Here is a 15,790-nt window from a genome sequence, read left to right on the forward strand (position 1 = left end):
AGGGAAAGAAACACAGAGTGAGGGAACTGAAGTAAGCTGTACCACAAGCCTACAGTGTGTTTTATTTATATGCCCTAGTATTTCCTTTGTGTTTTTCTCTGCCGAGTCAAATACTTTCCTCATACCAAGACTGGATGCCTTTCTGGAAGCAAAAGTCCATGGGGTTATCTTGGACTTCGGTCTGTGCCATGGAGGAAATCAAACTAGAATATCTACCAACGCTTTTGGTCTTAGTATCCATGGCATGTACAGAGATTAATGGTGAACCACTAGAAGGGCTGGAAGACTCCCTGAAACACAGTCAGTAACTGTAGACTTCACATAGTTACCATGGCGAGAAAGCGCTATCTGAGCAAGTAGCATACTGGCAACAAGGACATACGTGGGGATGTTTTTCCCTTTATCTTGTATGGTGAGTCAGGAGCAATTTGGCAAGAAACAGAAGCTGAGCAGAGCAGCAAGGACGATTCTGCTACCACAACATGGAAACAACAATCGGTCATGATGGGGATGGAAAGCCAGGGGGATGTGTCACACTCTTCCAGCCTGTGGATTTTGTGGGGAGTTTCAGAAGAGATTGATGTCCAGAAAAACAATGAGAAAAATTTTATCCATGTTATACAGGCAGCTCTGAAGTGAAATCCTGAGAGTAACCCAAGTCACCCACAGCAAATATAAAGGAGCAGGATAGCACAGAAGAAAAACCAGGAGCAGCACAGCGGACTGTGACCAGCAACAAGGAATGCTCTTACCTAAACCCATACTGAAGGTGCAACTGAAACCAAAGCAAGACAGTAAGTTCACCCAAAAGCAGCAAGAGAGCAGAATTCAAAGAGGCTTTAAGTTCATAACATAAAAATTACATATTGTCTTTTACAGTCACAGAGTTCCTATCAAAGTCCTCAGTAACGATCCTTCTTCATTCACTGAAAGCCCCAATCTCCATATACGGATATATAAATACACACACCCACACGTATGCATTCATGAACAAATTGTGTCACTATTTTGAAAATCTGACACCCAGTATTTAGACTGCAGTTGTTCCAAAAGCTGCTATCAACAGTGCACTGCTTCCCCTTAGATGAAGGGCCTGATTTACTGGCAAAACAGACAAAAGTTGGTTATTTTTGATGGAATACAACTGACGCTGAAAGCACGATCTGCTCCCCAGTGGAGTCCTGTGACAGAAATACACCATCATGTTCTCATCGGTGTTTGAGCAAAGGCATTCCCATTTACACTTCCTTATACTGCACAGTACACAGAACTGTATTTTTGTGAAAGACTACACTTGCATACTGAAGCCCTGGAAAAAGAACAAGTGTCTTAGGAAAGTTAATTTCACTTAACTGCATGCAAACTTCCTCTTTCCCCTGATTTTATTTGTGGGTGCAATTTGTAAGTTACTGAATTAGCTATATATACATAGCATTTTGCAAGGCAAATAAATCAAGCCTTTCTGCTCCTACTCACCAAGAAACCAGGCTTAATTAAACCCCTCTGTTCCTGCAGATGGGATGACATTAGGTGTCATAATAAATGTTCTTATAATCCTAGTTTCTGATTTACACAGATCTCAACAGAAGCAAAGGCTGTTGATATAAAACAGATCCAGTAAAGTACAGAAGATTACTTAGTAAAGGATCAGGTTCCATTTCTGCTTCCAAAATCCTATCTCAATAGACTCAAACAGCAGATGCCAAGTTTCAACTGTGCAGTCTGTACACTAATTAATTTAGGAAGTCAGAACAAATCAACACATGCAACGCAAAGCCGGTTGGATTTCTTCACTTTGGTCACCTTTCATTTTCTATAAAACAATCTCAATTCACACCTACAGACCCAAATCAAACATGTTCCAGAGCTTGTAACAATTCTGGCACCTAAAAGATTAGGACAAATATTTGCTATTAATTCTAGAACCGAATTGCTGACTAAAACTAGATCTTGAGTAAAATTCTTGTTCTAGTTGTGCTGTGGGTTATTTTCTGCAGAGTACTGTACTGACTTGACTATTGTCAAGTAAAAGCAAAAGTGTTCCCAAGAAACTGAGTGCTGTAATGACCTTTAGTTTATGTTCACTTTCATACAGACCTTCAAATGCTCGCTACAAATACTTCTTTGGCTCACGAGAGACATCATTAACTCTGCATATCAGCAGTCAAGCCGTTCCTTTCAACAGAAATGTTCATAAGGTTTAAGCATATACATGTATCTGGGAATTACGATCACAGAGCCTGTGCACTGTGTTTATTTTGCTAGAAATAAATACCCTGTTGTTCTGCATATCTAATCAGTCCTTGCTGCCCTTTCACAATCATCTCGGTGATTTGGGTTGCCCCCAAATTCTTTCAAATAGTCTGTGATTCCCTCCCAAATCTTTCTCCAACAGACAGGTTCCAGAAAAACCTATGAATAAATTCCCTTCATATTCTTCCCCACAAGGACTCAAGCCACCGCATTCCCACCAAGAAAGTAACTTATTCTCCTACTCACCCAAGTTTGATCAAAAACCTGGGACAACAGAAAGCATTACCAGCCCTTCTGCTATGCCCCAAGCGATGCTTCCCCCCCAGCAGCCTCTAGCCACTACTTCCCTCCACCGTGCCTCCTGGCTCAGGCTAGCTCCAGTTCCTATTAGGCCCTGACACGAAATATTCCAGAAACAGGAAGGGTGGAAGACTAATTTTTGTCAGGTTGCTGTGCTGAAGCAGCTCAGAAGGTGTTGCCAGCAGGTCAATCATCCTAGGGAGAGGCAGGAACACGGCAGCCAGCAGCACCAGGCACTGGGAAGCTTCCCCAAACTGCTGCGTGAACACATGGGATTTCAAGAGATCATGGCCTGGTGTAATGAATGTTTTCCCCTGCACCAGCTTTGGGTGGTTTGGTTCTTTGATTTTTTAATTTTTTTCTTAAAGAAGAAACATGGAAATGTTATACTTGGGAAAAAAACCACACAATTAGGCTACTTTCTCACCAAGTTCATATCTTGCTAAGCTCATCGACTTTTTAAAAAAAAAAAACTTTCTTTTGGAGGAGTGATATACCAGTGACAAAAATCTAAGTCTCATCTCACAGCAGAGCTAACAAATTACTTTCCTCATCATGTCCAATAACACTTCAGAGTGGCAGGACATGAAATACTCATTTTTCAAAAGCAGGAATACCGTTTTCAAATAGTAGAAAAATAGCACGAGAAAACGTTACCTCCAAGATGAAATTTCAAGTTTAAACTCTTATAGGCCAATATTCCTTTAAGAGCTTTAGTGACTTCAAACGGTCCCTTTAAAAATCCTTATGCTTAATGTATTTTTAGATAAATATTTTTATGACTACAAGATGAGCAAGTTCCCCACTGCTTTAGACTGTTCCTATGGAAACAAACCCATTGGCGAACAGGACTCCTGAACAACTCTGATGACACTGTCTCTACCCTGCTCCTCTTCGCAGGCATAAATCACCATTTAGAAATCCACAAGTCTAGAGGGCTGATTAGGTAGGGCTCAAGTAATTACAATCAACAGAGTCCAAAGAAAGCTCTCCAAATGAAAAGTCTGAAGTGCATGAAATAGCTAGAGGCTTACTTACTGAGCATACGTGTTTTGCCCATGGAGAATGGACTCAGGAAATTAATTCTGGATCGATAAATTCATGTTACACCAAGACAGATGAGAGTCTACATATTTAATTTGTAGATTGGAATCACAGTTTTGGTCTGTATGTGTAAGTAGTGCCAATTATAAAGAAATGATTAAATGATTTGTTATGAAAGAATAGAAGCAGCATACAGAAATGCTCCGTAACACTCAGGCTTACTACTACAACTACTAAATTCTGCAGAAAGCTTTCAGAGGCAGAGGAGGGAACAGACAACAGTTGGCGTGTATTAGCTTGCATTTTCTGTGGTGAACCAAGTAAACAAGGTGTGGCAAAGACTGCTACAGAGGAGAATTTAGCACAGAAAGGAGAGGACAGGGATTCAAATCAAGCACAGTGTGAGCCTGCCCTTCTACAGTCTGGCAGTTCCTCTCAAGATGCCAGATGCAGGCTACAATCTACAAGCACATCTCCATCACAGAGAACATTTTCCTTTATCAGTCAGAGCTGCTCGAAAGGTAGACAGCTCCATGATGGAGAGGCATAAAAGAACGCAACGTGATTCCTTAGTGATGTGAGAGGGGGTTGGAGGTGCCCTGAGCTTCCACACACATTTTCTGCCTAGTGTCTTCAAAAGGAAAGGGAGAGGCAGTGAGACAGTACTATAAAGGCTGCCTCTGCCACTTCGTGGAAGAGACTCTCCATGAAGTTAAGTGTCCACTGCTAGAAATAGTTCAGAACAGGAAAAATACACATCAAGACAAAACCTGTTAGAAACAGGGGCAGTGAAGGAGCACAGAACCTGGTTGGGTTTTGAGATCCAGTCCAAATCTAGTTGCTATGATCTTCCATTGTAACACCAAAAGTTACTCTGATCTCTTGGTACAGTAGGCATCTAAACATATGGGATTTCTTCTGCAAGAGTAAATACGAGGTCAAAGCAGTTTGTGATTTCTACAAAACGGGAAAGTGATGAAGGATTTTAAAATGTTTTAATAAATCCTGTGAAGGCTACCATCACACAAGTAAAGTTTTGCCTTTCCTATAGGATAGACTGACTCTTAACTTCAAGAGAGTTTCTGCTTAAGTCCCTGAGTACCTCCTGCCAAATTCTTACTCCTTAAAGGTGAGGATTTCTGGGAAGAGACTGAGCTTCCTAATGTCACCTGCAGCATCGCAGACCCTGGTGAGGCATAATCTATATTTGAGAATACCTACTGCTTGTGCGGTCAGACCTTAATGAGTGGCTAAAAACCTCAGACAGATTATTTTTATACTGCTAACTACCATGATTCATCCATTTCTACGCTCCAGGGAGAAAAACAGGAAGGAAACACTTAGTAAGTCCTCAATTTCGTTTAACATTGGTAATGAACGTCAAGCAAGCTGTGGGAAGCAGAAAAAAAACAACCTCATTCCAGTTGGAGTGGCATTTAATAAACCTAAGCGACTCTGGGAAAATAAAGATATACTCAGGAGGTGGGTGGCACATGGAAGGATTAATTTGTGTTAATTAGAAGTTGAGGAGGAGGAATATTTTGAAGGCGGGGAAGCAGTTTCAGAATTTCAGTGAACAATGTGATAAATACTAATTAGCCAATTATTTCTCCATAGTGGCAAGTAGCTTTCAAAGTCACTTCTGCAACTGTCACACCTCCTGTTAAGTGGTTAAAATGTGCCCCACACAAGCCTCAGACATAACTACTCTGGCAGGACCAGTTTCCCTTTCAGCAGTAGCAATCTTTTATCTTACATTTGATAAGGGCAAAGGAAGAGGGTTTCAGAGAATCGGGGTTAACTAAATTAGACATTTAAACAGAACAAGTGTGAGAGGCTAACCTGCAAACGGAAAAGCTCAACACACTTATGAGAAAGACTAGAAATAGAAACTATTGTGAACATCCCAGCTCAAGATTAATTATGCCATCAGGCTGTCTATATACAGACTGTCGTCTTTTTATTTGCCCTAAGCATAGAAGTCTTAAAACTTTATTAAGCACTTTCAGGAAGTCCAGCATTCAATGATTCTTGTTATGAACATTAAAAAAAAAAAAAAAAAAAAAAAAAAAAGGCAGGCCTAAGTGCTGATTACTGGGAGAGAGACGAGATGGAGGAAAAGAGAGCGGTACACGTGATCCAGAAGACAGTTATTAGTATCATCTTATTAGGGCTACTATGGTAACACCAAAAGTGAACTAACCTGGAGAGCCATACTCATGTCTTGGTAACCTACAGATCTTAGGCATCACTTCCATTAGGGTCTTGACATACTGAAGAATCGTCCCTTGTAACTAAGAGAAAACAGATATGTGTAAACGTGTCAGTGTTATTGAACTGAGAAACTTCACAACAAATTGCATTCAAACTACACGAATTGAACAAGCTCTAAAAATCTTGCATTTCATTCTGTCAGTCATCATCTCCAAAAAGTCAACTTTTTCAAATCAGTACAGTTGCACTTCCCTCCATATGGCATTTGACCTTTTGCTACAGGAAGAGTGGCACAACAGCTAAGGCCAGGAAGGTAAAGAGGAGGAAGTCATGTTCTTCTCTTGCAGACTGTCTCTATACAGATTTTTGGTAAAAAATGCTTTTGAAAGCATTCAAATGCAACAACAGAAAAATCCTTAGCATTAGATATGTCTGTAACAGCTCAAACTAGCTACTGCAGACATACCAGTTAAGACACAGTCCATAGCATCTTACAGTCACTCTGCCTTCCTCCCACTAGACACCTGTCTCATACTTGTCTCCCTGCATCTGCATCGGGCATCAGCAGGATACTTCCCCCTAGGCCTTTTAACCTCCTTTATAAATGTCCAAGTGTTCAATGCAACCTTTAATGAATCAAGACAATTTACCACTTATATAAATAATAATAAAAAATCCCCCCAAAAACCCAACAAACCAACACTTGACCCTACAGCATGAAAAATATCTGTGTTTTCCTCTTTCCCTGAAGAATAGGCCATAGTACACCTTCAAGCAGGCTCAAGCCTTTTGGGAATGTAAAAAACATACTTAGAACATCATGGGAATTACTGTAAACAAACTGCTAAATGTCAAGTGTCTGAGGTGAGATTATGGATACTACAGCTATGCCCCATATAGCTGGATTATTTTGGCAGCATGGTCCTTTCAGGCAAGAGGGACTGGGAAGAAAAGACCATTTCTTTGGCTTAACCTTAACTGTCACGCGTTATGCCTGTATACATAGATACTAATAATATACCAACAGGCAGCGCCTCAACCTCCTCACAGTTACAGAAAAGGCCCTTTCCAGTATGAGATACACAGGCTGTATGAATAACTTCTTCAACATCTGGTCCGAGCACTGTTCTAAATAGGCTTGATGCTATCCATTGCTAGATCAAACACAGAGATTAAATCTTCCTTGTTATTAAGGCATCATCTGTCAATGATGTTATTAATGAAAGCCCGAAGTTAGGCAAGGCAGAAAGCATACTCCAGCTGTTCTCAAAAAATACTGAGAAAGTGAATTTACAGTACAATCTTTAAGTTGAAATCAACTAATCTGAAACTTTCATACTTTTCCAGAGTTTACCCAGGACCTAACAGCATAGGTCTCCACACGTTAAATTTATGAAGAATCTAAGGTTTTCAAAATACTGCTCAGGCTACCAAGGCACTTCTTCTATTGCTTTCACAGGACATTGAGTACTCTCAAACACAGCTTATATTGACTTTCAACGGCAGTAACATTTTAATTAGCTTTATCTGAGATCTTACTTTCACTTTGTTTTTCTTGAAACATTTCTTATCAGAAGAATAGCAGAAAATGAAAAGACAATTGACATACCAGGCTCTTGACAACTTTTAGCAACTCTTCCATCACCACCGCAATCCCCTGATACCCAAGAAGTCTACAGATGACTTTAAAGTGAGGGGGACCAACAAAATTCCTGTAGTTGCTGTAGATGCTGGAATATGCCAGATTCAATGCCTAAAATGAGATAACAGATATGATTAAAGACAATTTCAGCTGACTACACCTTTATAATCATCTCATTTAAACAGCATTTTAAAGCATATTAAAAATAAAATAATAACTTTGTATCTCTTTCTCTCTCCAGGAAGTTAAAATAAAAAGCTTCCCCTTTCTAAGGCAGGAATTTCAACCAAAACCTCTGTAAACATATTTTTTTTCCACCAGGTATCTTCCACTTACCATTTATAAAGCCAGGAACATTTCCTCTTTCGTATTTTTCAATTTATACAGGTATAAAAGGATAAGAATAGTCAATGCCAATGTTCAGAACCCTGAATTTAAAGCACAACTTCTATTCCTACATCGTCCATTTTATGTACAAAACATCTTGAAAGAAGTTACTCCAATTTTTAGTTCATAATAGGTGACTCTGAGGACTCTACTACAAAAACACCAGCCTTCTGCAGTTACTGCTCTCTGCTACTAATTAATACAGTTCTCTCTTTTTCAAAGCCCTTAGCTGTACACAAGATCAAAGCAAATCTAAATCTGGACTGTAACCTCATGGAAATTCTTCTGGACTTGTATAAATAGGATCAGGTGGTTTGCCATATTAATGACTATTTCTTCTGAACACAACTCTACAGACTGATGCTGTGCAGGGAATTAGGAACTGTTTGCTGAAGCCATGGGTCAACGAGGAGTTCGCTGACTTCGCATCCTCCGTTTCTGTATGTTCTCCTAATAACCTGAAATTTAATTTTAAAAGGGAATCTTGTCAACCTTCCTTGCAGAAGGTTCTATTGTATTTCCTTTTCTCTTCTGCAGTTTTCATTTTCTCTAATACACGCACGAAAGAAACTGTTGAAATACATATGCATGAAATACTGTTAGACTTTCAACTCCACACACATCAGCTGTAACAGAAAATTTCCATTCACCAGTACCCAGGAAGAACACTGACCTTCCCTCCAGTACGGATCGTGCCCCAGTTATTCATGCAAGTCAATACCAGATACTGTAATACATGGTATTGCACAAAAAAACTACTAGGAATTCAAGTCATGAAACTCTATCAAGCCCTTGGAGGATTTTTAAGACTCATTAAAAAAAAAGGACTTACAAATCATCCTTAGAAGAGATTGGGATAGAAGATACACATCTGCTTTCCAACGTGTTTTGAACTGTGGTCTTAGCAATTTTAAAACTGGATCCTAGACTGATTTATAACAAATGCAAATTTGGCAACAGGTTAACATTTCTCGGCTACCTTTTGTGGATGTCTTAGATGTAGTTCACAAACCCTCATGGGTCAAAAATTGTTGCATTATGAAAGAAATACACAAAAGCACAGGCTCAGAAGAGACCATAACAAGAAATAAGAGATCCAAACCCAGTTTTCCAAACCAGGCAACTCCTAACCTAAGTCAAAAACATTGCATATGTTATTAAAACACACACACGCATAGAAAATTGCATAAATTTTATCATGCTTCAACAAGCACAGAAAGTTGTAACTGGCAATTTATTTCTGCAATGTGAAAATTCAAGAAGTTGACAGTATGGAAATTTACTTGAAGGTTTAGTTATATTTCTTACGTGCCTGAACTTGTGCCTCCATCTGCGTGAAGAAACTATACAGCAAAACAGCTTGACCTGCAGAAAGTGGGTTTTTGGGAGGGGGTATGTGTTTTTCTTATCTTGAGGGTCCTGGTGAACAAGAAGCTGACCAAGAGCCACCAGTCTGTCCTCGCAGTAAAGATGGCCAACAGTCAGCGGGGCTGCATCAAGCAGAGCACTGCCAACAGGTTAAGGGAGGTGATCTGTCCCCTCTACTGAGCACTGGTGAGACACACCTGGATTACTGGGGTCCAGTGATGGGCTCCCCAATACAGGAGAGACATATGGGAGAGTCCAGCAGTGGGCCTCAAAGATGATTAAGGGACTGGCGCATCTTTGCCATCAGGAAAGGCTGAGAGAGCTGGGGCTATTCAGCCTGGAGAAGAGAAGGCTCAGGGGGGTTGCATCCATGTGTGTTAAGTACCTGACAGAAGGAGTAAAGATGGTGGAGGATGGGAGGATGCCAGGGGGATGGGAGTAGTCTTTTTTCAGTGGCGCCCAGTGATAGGACGAGGGGTAATGGGCATAAACTTGAACATAGGAAGTTCCATCTTAACATGAGAAGGAACTTCTTTACTTTGAGGGTAGTGGAGCACTGGAACAGGCTGCCCAGAGAGGTGGTGGAGTCTCCCACTCTGGCGACATTCAAAACCCGCCTGGACGCTGTCCTGTGTAACGTGCTGTAGGTGACCCTGCTCTGGCAGGAGGGTTGGACTAGATGATCTCCAGAGGTCCCTTCCAACCCTAACAATTCTGTGAATTCTGTGAGCCAACTCTACTCAGCAGTGCCCAGTGACAGGACAAGGGGCAATGGGCATAAACAGGAAATCCCATTTAAACATGAGAAAAAAAAATTCACTGCTGTGAAGGTGGTTGAATAGAGAGGCTGCGGAGTCTCTATCCTCAAAGATTTTCGAGACCCAACCGGACACACCCCTGAGCAACCCGCTGCAGGTCACCCTGTTCTGGAGGGTCTCCCAGCCTCAGCCGTCCATCAGTCCAGAAGACTCTGTTCTAAGGACCAGGGGGTTGTGTTGATTTTGTGGAGGAGTGATGTTCTCAAATTCTCAGCCATCTTTTCTGTGAACACAAACTACAACAGACACTTGGCTAATTATTAGACTCCTAACATGCAACACAATCCTGCTATTAGATTGGAGCTGGCTAGAAAGTCAAACTCCAAACACACTCCACCGGGCAGACAGCTTGAAGCTGCACCCCTCTAGTACAATGTGTGCATAGCTCTCCTCTTACAGAAAGGAGGTCTGGGGAATCGACGAGGGAAAGAACTGGTAAAACCTTACGAAAACATGTGCAGACAAATGTCCCAATACACTAAGTATATATACAGCTGTCCCTAAAAGGTGAGATTTCATCTTTTACTTTTGGTGTTAAGTCTCAACAATAAATGTGTCCAAACTTATCTATTTCAGCTATAGCACAAAGAGAATCTTGCTTCAGTAGGTTAAAGCATTTTACTGCCATGAGGTTAAGGGGAGGGAACTCCTCTTCACAAAGCAGAAATTTGTCATAGGAAAGCAAGCCCTAAAAACACGATTTCAGTATTAAAAACCTCACTAGTACATCACAATAAGAAATCAGACAATCTAAAAATATGTCTTTCTTTAATATAACCCTCATGGGGAAATACTTAAATGGTCCACCTGTAGTTGCTGGATTAGTGGAGCTTTATAAACTGTGACAAGGGATTTAGAAAACACCATCACACGCCACCACCACTCCCCCCCCCAAAATGCACAAAAGCATAAAAATCCTTGGGGCAGAAGCCACTAACAAAGTTGGGGGGTGGAAGGAAAGAGAGAGGGAGCTTCTTTTTTTTTTTTTTTTTTTTTTTTTTTTTTTTTTTTTAACGCTATGCTTGCTCCCTCCCCTACTTAAATAAAAAAAAAGGAGAGAGAGAGAGTTGCTAGTTGCTGATGTCATCAAAGTGCTAACATTAATCACTCACAGCATCACTGGTACAGGCACAAGAGCATATAACAGGGATGTTCAGGCAGTACACTGTCCAAGGGGAGTCAAGCAAGAGAGAGAGGAAAAAGACATTATCTTTTCTCCTGTATGTTCTTTGAAGAGCAACAGCACCTTTAGATAAGATGTGCTCTTCCTTGAATTTAAGTGGAAGAGACAAAGAAACCATGCCACCAGCAGCATCGAAGAAAAAAATTGAAAGCACTAAGCAATGAGAATTTAGTCCAGGGAATCTGAAGGAAACAAAAAGCAAAGTGGCAAGGAGAGATCAGGTAGCAAATAACTCATGTGAAAAAGCATGCAGAAAATGTAGTGTTTATGTCATTTTCGCAGCAGCATCACCATATGAAAATTCTGTTCTGAAATTTCTGTCAGGAAGTGACGGTAAGTACTGACTTTATAATCTATAAAACATCAAATAGGTTTTCCAAACATTTACATGTCAGTAATTATGTCTTCTAATAACTGATGTTTTGTAACAATAGAAATGTATTATTGTTATTTAATTAAAATCTAAACATTTGAATTACAAAATGCTATGAGGATGAAACTATTGTTTCTAGACTGTGTTAAGAAGTGCTCTATGAAAAATAATTTTAAGTAATTGGGATCTACCAGCTAAAGAGAAGACAACTGAAGAAGTAAAAGCTCTCATTTTACTAATGTGCCCAAATTAGTATCTGCAGATGTTGGGTAGATGCCAAAATGTGTCTAGTAAGTTTATTTGATAGCAAACTCACTTCCTTTATATTGTTGCTGTATCAAAAAGGGTGTACTTAACACACAATTAGAACAGCAGCATCTATCCAGATCAGTCATATCTAAGGTTTTAGATGGTAGTGAAAATATAGATCTTTTTCTTCCCACTTCCCAATAAGTATAATCCAAAAGCCTCGAGTAATGATTTTCATACAGTCACAGAATTCTTACTATTAATGTAATGCAGCTATTGAAATGCTGCTAAAATAATATATATTTTGCCAGCCTCCTATCTTCCGTAAAATACAATAAAAGTGTTACAGAATTATTTCAGAATATGTTATGAGCAAATCTTATAAGCTTTCTTCATCAGGAGAATTTTCAATAGTCAATTGTTATTTAGCCAGGAGACTTAACATTTTAAACTTGATCATAAAAAAATTAATTAATTTTTATAATGAAGTCATAAACAATGAAACACAGTGTTACTTTTGTGGGGATTTATGTTCATTAAAAAGAGTAAGAAACTTTCACAGTGGAAAAAATTTTCATGAGTGCCACTAGAAACTGACTACTAAACTAAGAACCAGATTAAATTGCCGAGGTAGGCTCTTTTTCAAAAGTTACCCTCACAACAGGAAAAGCAAGAAAACCTGCCAAACAAACAAAAATTTACAGTCTGTTATTAAGGTTTGTTTTGTTTTAAAATAACAATTTTAATTAAAAGTCTACCAAGACAGAAGCCAACTTTTTGTCCTGAAAGGAAGATATTCTTTAATAGAAGCATTTAGAGAATTGCAGAAAATAGATGTTTTCCTTATGCTATTTACAATGGTAACGTAAGCTTAGAATGTTGTAATATTGGCAGGTTTTCCAATGTTAATTTTATTATAAGCAGGAGTATTAGTTCAGGGCAGACAGACTATGGAATTACATACAATCAGTTAACACAGAGTATTAGTTATTTTTTAAAAAAACACTATCTATCCAAAGGGTATGTGATAGTGAAAGCTGTACTTCACCGAGTAAGCCTAGCTTGAGAAACCATCTCCAAGAGGCTGACTAGCATCAAGATTAAATATTGTGATAGCGATGCCACCAACGTACAATCATCACAGCGACTGCTCTAGCAGTGGTTACAGGTGCGCTAACTCACCAGCAAAAAACAGAGTGTATCTGCGAGTAAGAAACTAATGGAAAATGATACCGGAGACAAAATAATATCTGGCGATGTTTCCACGTACTGTTTTGTATTTCAATTGACTGTGACAGGCAAAAAATCAAGACTTGTAGATGGCCAGAGGAATTTATCTTCAAGATCCACTCCTGCCACCCCTCACTTGCCACTAAATATAAGAAAATTCACTGCTCACAAAAGGAAGTTTTGAGATTACAGAAAACACCAAATAAAATGCAAGATACTCAGACTAGAGAGAAAAGCAAACGCTGCATTTCTTTCCTTTAAAAACTAACCAAACAAATCCAAAAGCCACTTATCAGCATACTCATTAGTCAAGTATTTTGTATGACAGGTAAAGAGTTAATTAGCCGGATGGTCAATCTTTCAGTCTTTAGTTTAATGCCGAAGCAGACAGCGGTTCAATTCAGTTTAGATTTCAATGACTTTTTTTTTTTTTATGAGAGTTTGATTTATAACATAAAATTGTGTTAAATAGTAAGCTTTTTTTCCTATTATAAATGTTTGTTCTATAAAAAGAATACTCAGTATTGCTCCAAAGGAGAGATGCATTTATTAATGCATCTGTTTAACCTTCTGATAGTTTGTTTTTCCCTGTGGGAGGGGCATGTATTTCTGAAGTACAAAGCATAGTCACCTCTCCCCTTTAAGGGAAACAAAACCTCTTTGAGACTATAATGTTACCTAACCACAAATTGCTTAGGACAAAAATATCCAGTGACCGTATACTAGGGACTGTCCCAAATATGTAGGCAGTGTTTATACCAAAGTTGACATAGAGGCAAATTTTGAACAGGATGCTGAGGGCCAGCATCCGCTCGTTCCCCATTGCAAGTGCACAGTCATCTGAACAAAACCTGAGAATGGAAGTAGTTCCCCAATTGCAAATTCTGCAAAACACACCATCTCATAGAGACAAGATCCAACTGATCACCTGGACAGGCAGTAGCTCCAGTTGAATTTCTGTAAGCGTATATCTAGCCTTTCCCTTGGGAAAAAAGTACACAGTTTAAAATATTCCATGAACCACCAACTTTCACTTTCATGCAGCAGTACAAACAACATGAGCATGGTTTCCTAATAAATTCCTTTTCCTGTATTACAGAGCACTACGATTAAGATCCACACGACATCTCCACTGCTGCAACTTCTCAGCTACCTCCCTGGGAAAAGAACCTCTCCCCTTTCCAGGACAACATCAGCATCGAGAGAGCAAAAAAACTACCTAAGCAACATCCCAATGGGAATAACGGTCCAAAACATCACAGGAACCACGGCAACAGTAATTTGGCCAAAAATGGCCAGTTGTGCTGACAGCTTTTACAGCGTCATGTACCACCCTAACTGGAACAGCATGCTATCTAGTTACTCAAGAAAGAGCTTTCAGAAGGAAGAGAGGGTGCCTACCAGTCGTTCCTCCTTTGTTGTTGAAAACCTGACTCCGCTGACAACATACATCGTGTGTGTGACCTGCCAGTCCGCCAACCCCTCCAGCGACCAGTGCAGAGTTTTTAACACGCTGGAACGAGACCCGGCATCTGCGAGCAACACTAAGAAAGAGCTCGCACTGGGCATCTGGCTCACCAGCAGCGTCCTGCTCCTCATCATCGCCGCAATCCTTCTCTACGGCTGCCTACACCTCCTGTGCCGCAGGAGACGCGAGCGTCTGCAAGGCCAAAACGGGACACCTGAACAAGACCACGGGAATGCATGGACCAAAAGCACGGCACACACCTCAGAGGAGCTCGGCAGGCAGAGCCAACTGATGCAGGACACCGAGGAAAAGCATCCAGGTGACATCCAGCTGGCCACAATCATAGAGAATCCCTTAGTGCGCAAGGAGCCTGTCATGCAAGCTTCCAAAAGCCGGGAACGAGTGCCAACAACAGGACAGGGCTCTGCTATAAATTAGAAACCTTTCGTCAGGGAGGAGATTTTTACTACATACAACATCCCAACTGCTTCAAACACGTTGTGTGCACTGTCGGCACTCACAACAGGGAGCTCCGACTGCTCACCACAGCGCTCCCGGCTCTACCTCTGGTGTCACGTCCCTTTCCAACAGCCCACACGCAGCCAGAGGTACTCAGAGGCAAAGGTTCAGATTCCCAAGGAGGGAGCACTTCAACCACACTCCATTGTTTAAAAATGAAGCATGTAGCAAATAATCGGGTTACATTTAGAGGGGATTTTTTGGTTGCTTTTCTTTAGCCTAAAACAGCAAAGAAAATTAAAAATGCATCTAAAGTGACCAAGAGACTTTTTTTTTTACTAGCATGAATTAAAACTGAGAAGTTTTCAGATAGCAGCCCAGACTGCTACACTACAGGCAACTGGAAGGTACAACCCTAGTACTGTGGTTTGCCAGTGTGAGTTTTACCCCCACAATTCTGATTGCTTCTTAAACTACACACTACAAACTACTACACTCAGACTACGCACTTTGCCAACCATGGTGCTCTCCAAAGCTCCCACCTGAATGAGTCTCAGTGTGTAAGCTAAAGTCACCAGGATTTTAATGGTATCCTTTCGCCTGTCTTTGAAATTTCCCCTCAGTCTAAAAACATATGCAAGATAGCAACTCTGTAAGGACACTTATAATGAAACTAAGGAAATACCCCGGGCTATCATATTTTGCACTCTTCTGTACCCACCACAAGCCACCTTCTGCTCCATGGGCGAGTGACTCCCTGTAGAGGAAACGGAGTTCAGAGAATCAACTCCTGGCCCTTCCT

The 15,790-nt window shown here is 40.4% G+C and overlaps 1 protein-coding gene across 2 annotated transcripts in view; it reads right to left on the reverse strand.

Moving 5' to 3' along the window:
* The window catches only part of CYFIP1 (cytoplasmic FMR1 interacting protein 1), a 59,950-nt gene that overhangs the window by 9,580 nt on the left and 34,580 nt on the right, over window positions 1–15,790 (reverse strand). For both annotated transcript variants that reach the window (XM_009882106.1, XM_009882105.1), the window contains 2 exons: window positions 7,421–7,564; window positions 5,801–5,891 (listed from right to left, as the gene is read on the reverse strand). In XM_009882106.1, coding sequence (XP_009880408.1) covers window positions 5,801–5,891; window positions 7,421–7,564 — 235 coding nt within the window. The remainder of the gene's footprint in view (window positions 1–5,800; window positions 5,892–7,420; window positions 7,565–15,790) is intronic.

The sequence above is a fragment of the Charadrius vociferus genome, unplaced genomic scaffold (assembly GCF_000708025.1).
Source record: "Charadrius vociferus isolate BGI_N301 unplaced genomic scaffold, ASM70802v2 scaffold273, whole genome shotgun sequence".
In the NCBI taxonomy this organism is placed as follows: domain Eukaryota; kingdom Metazoa; phylum Chordata; class Aves; order Charadriiformes; family Charadriidae; genus Charadrius; species Charadrius vociferus.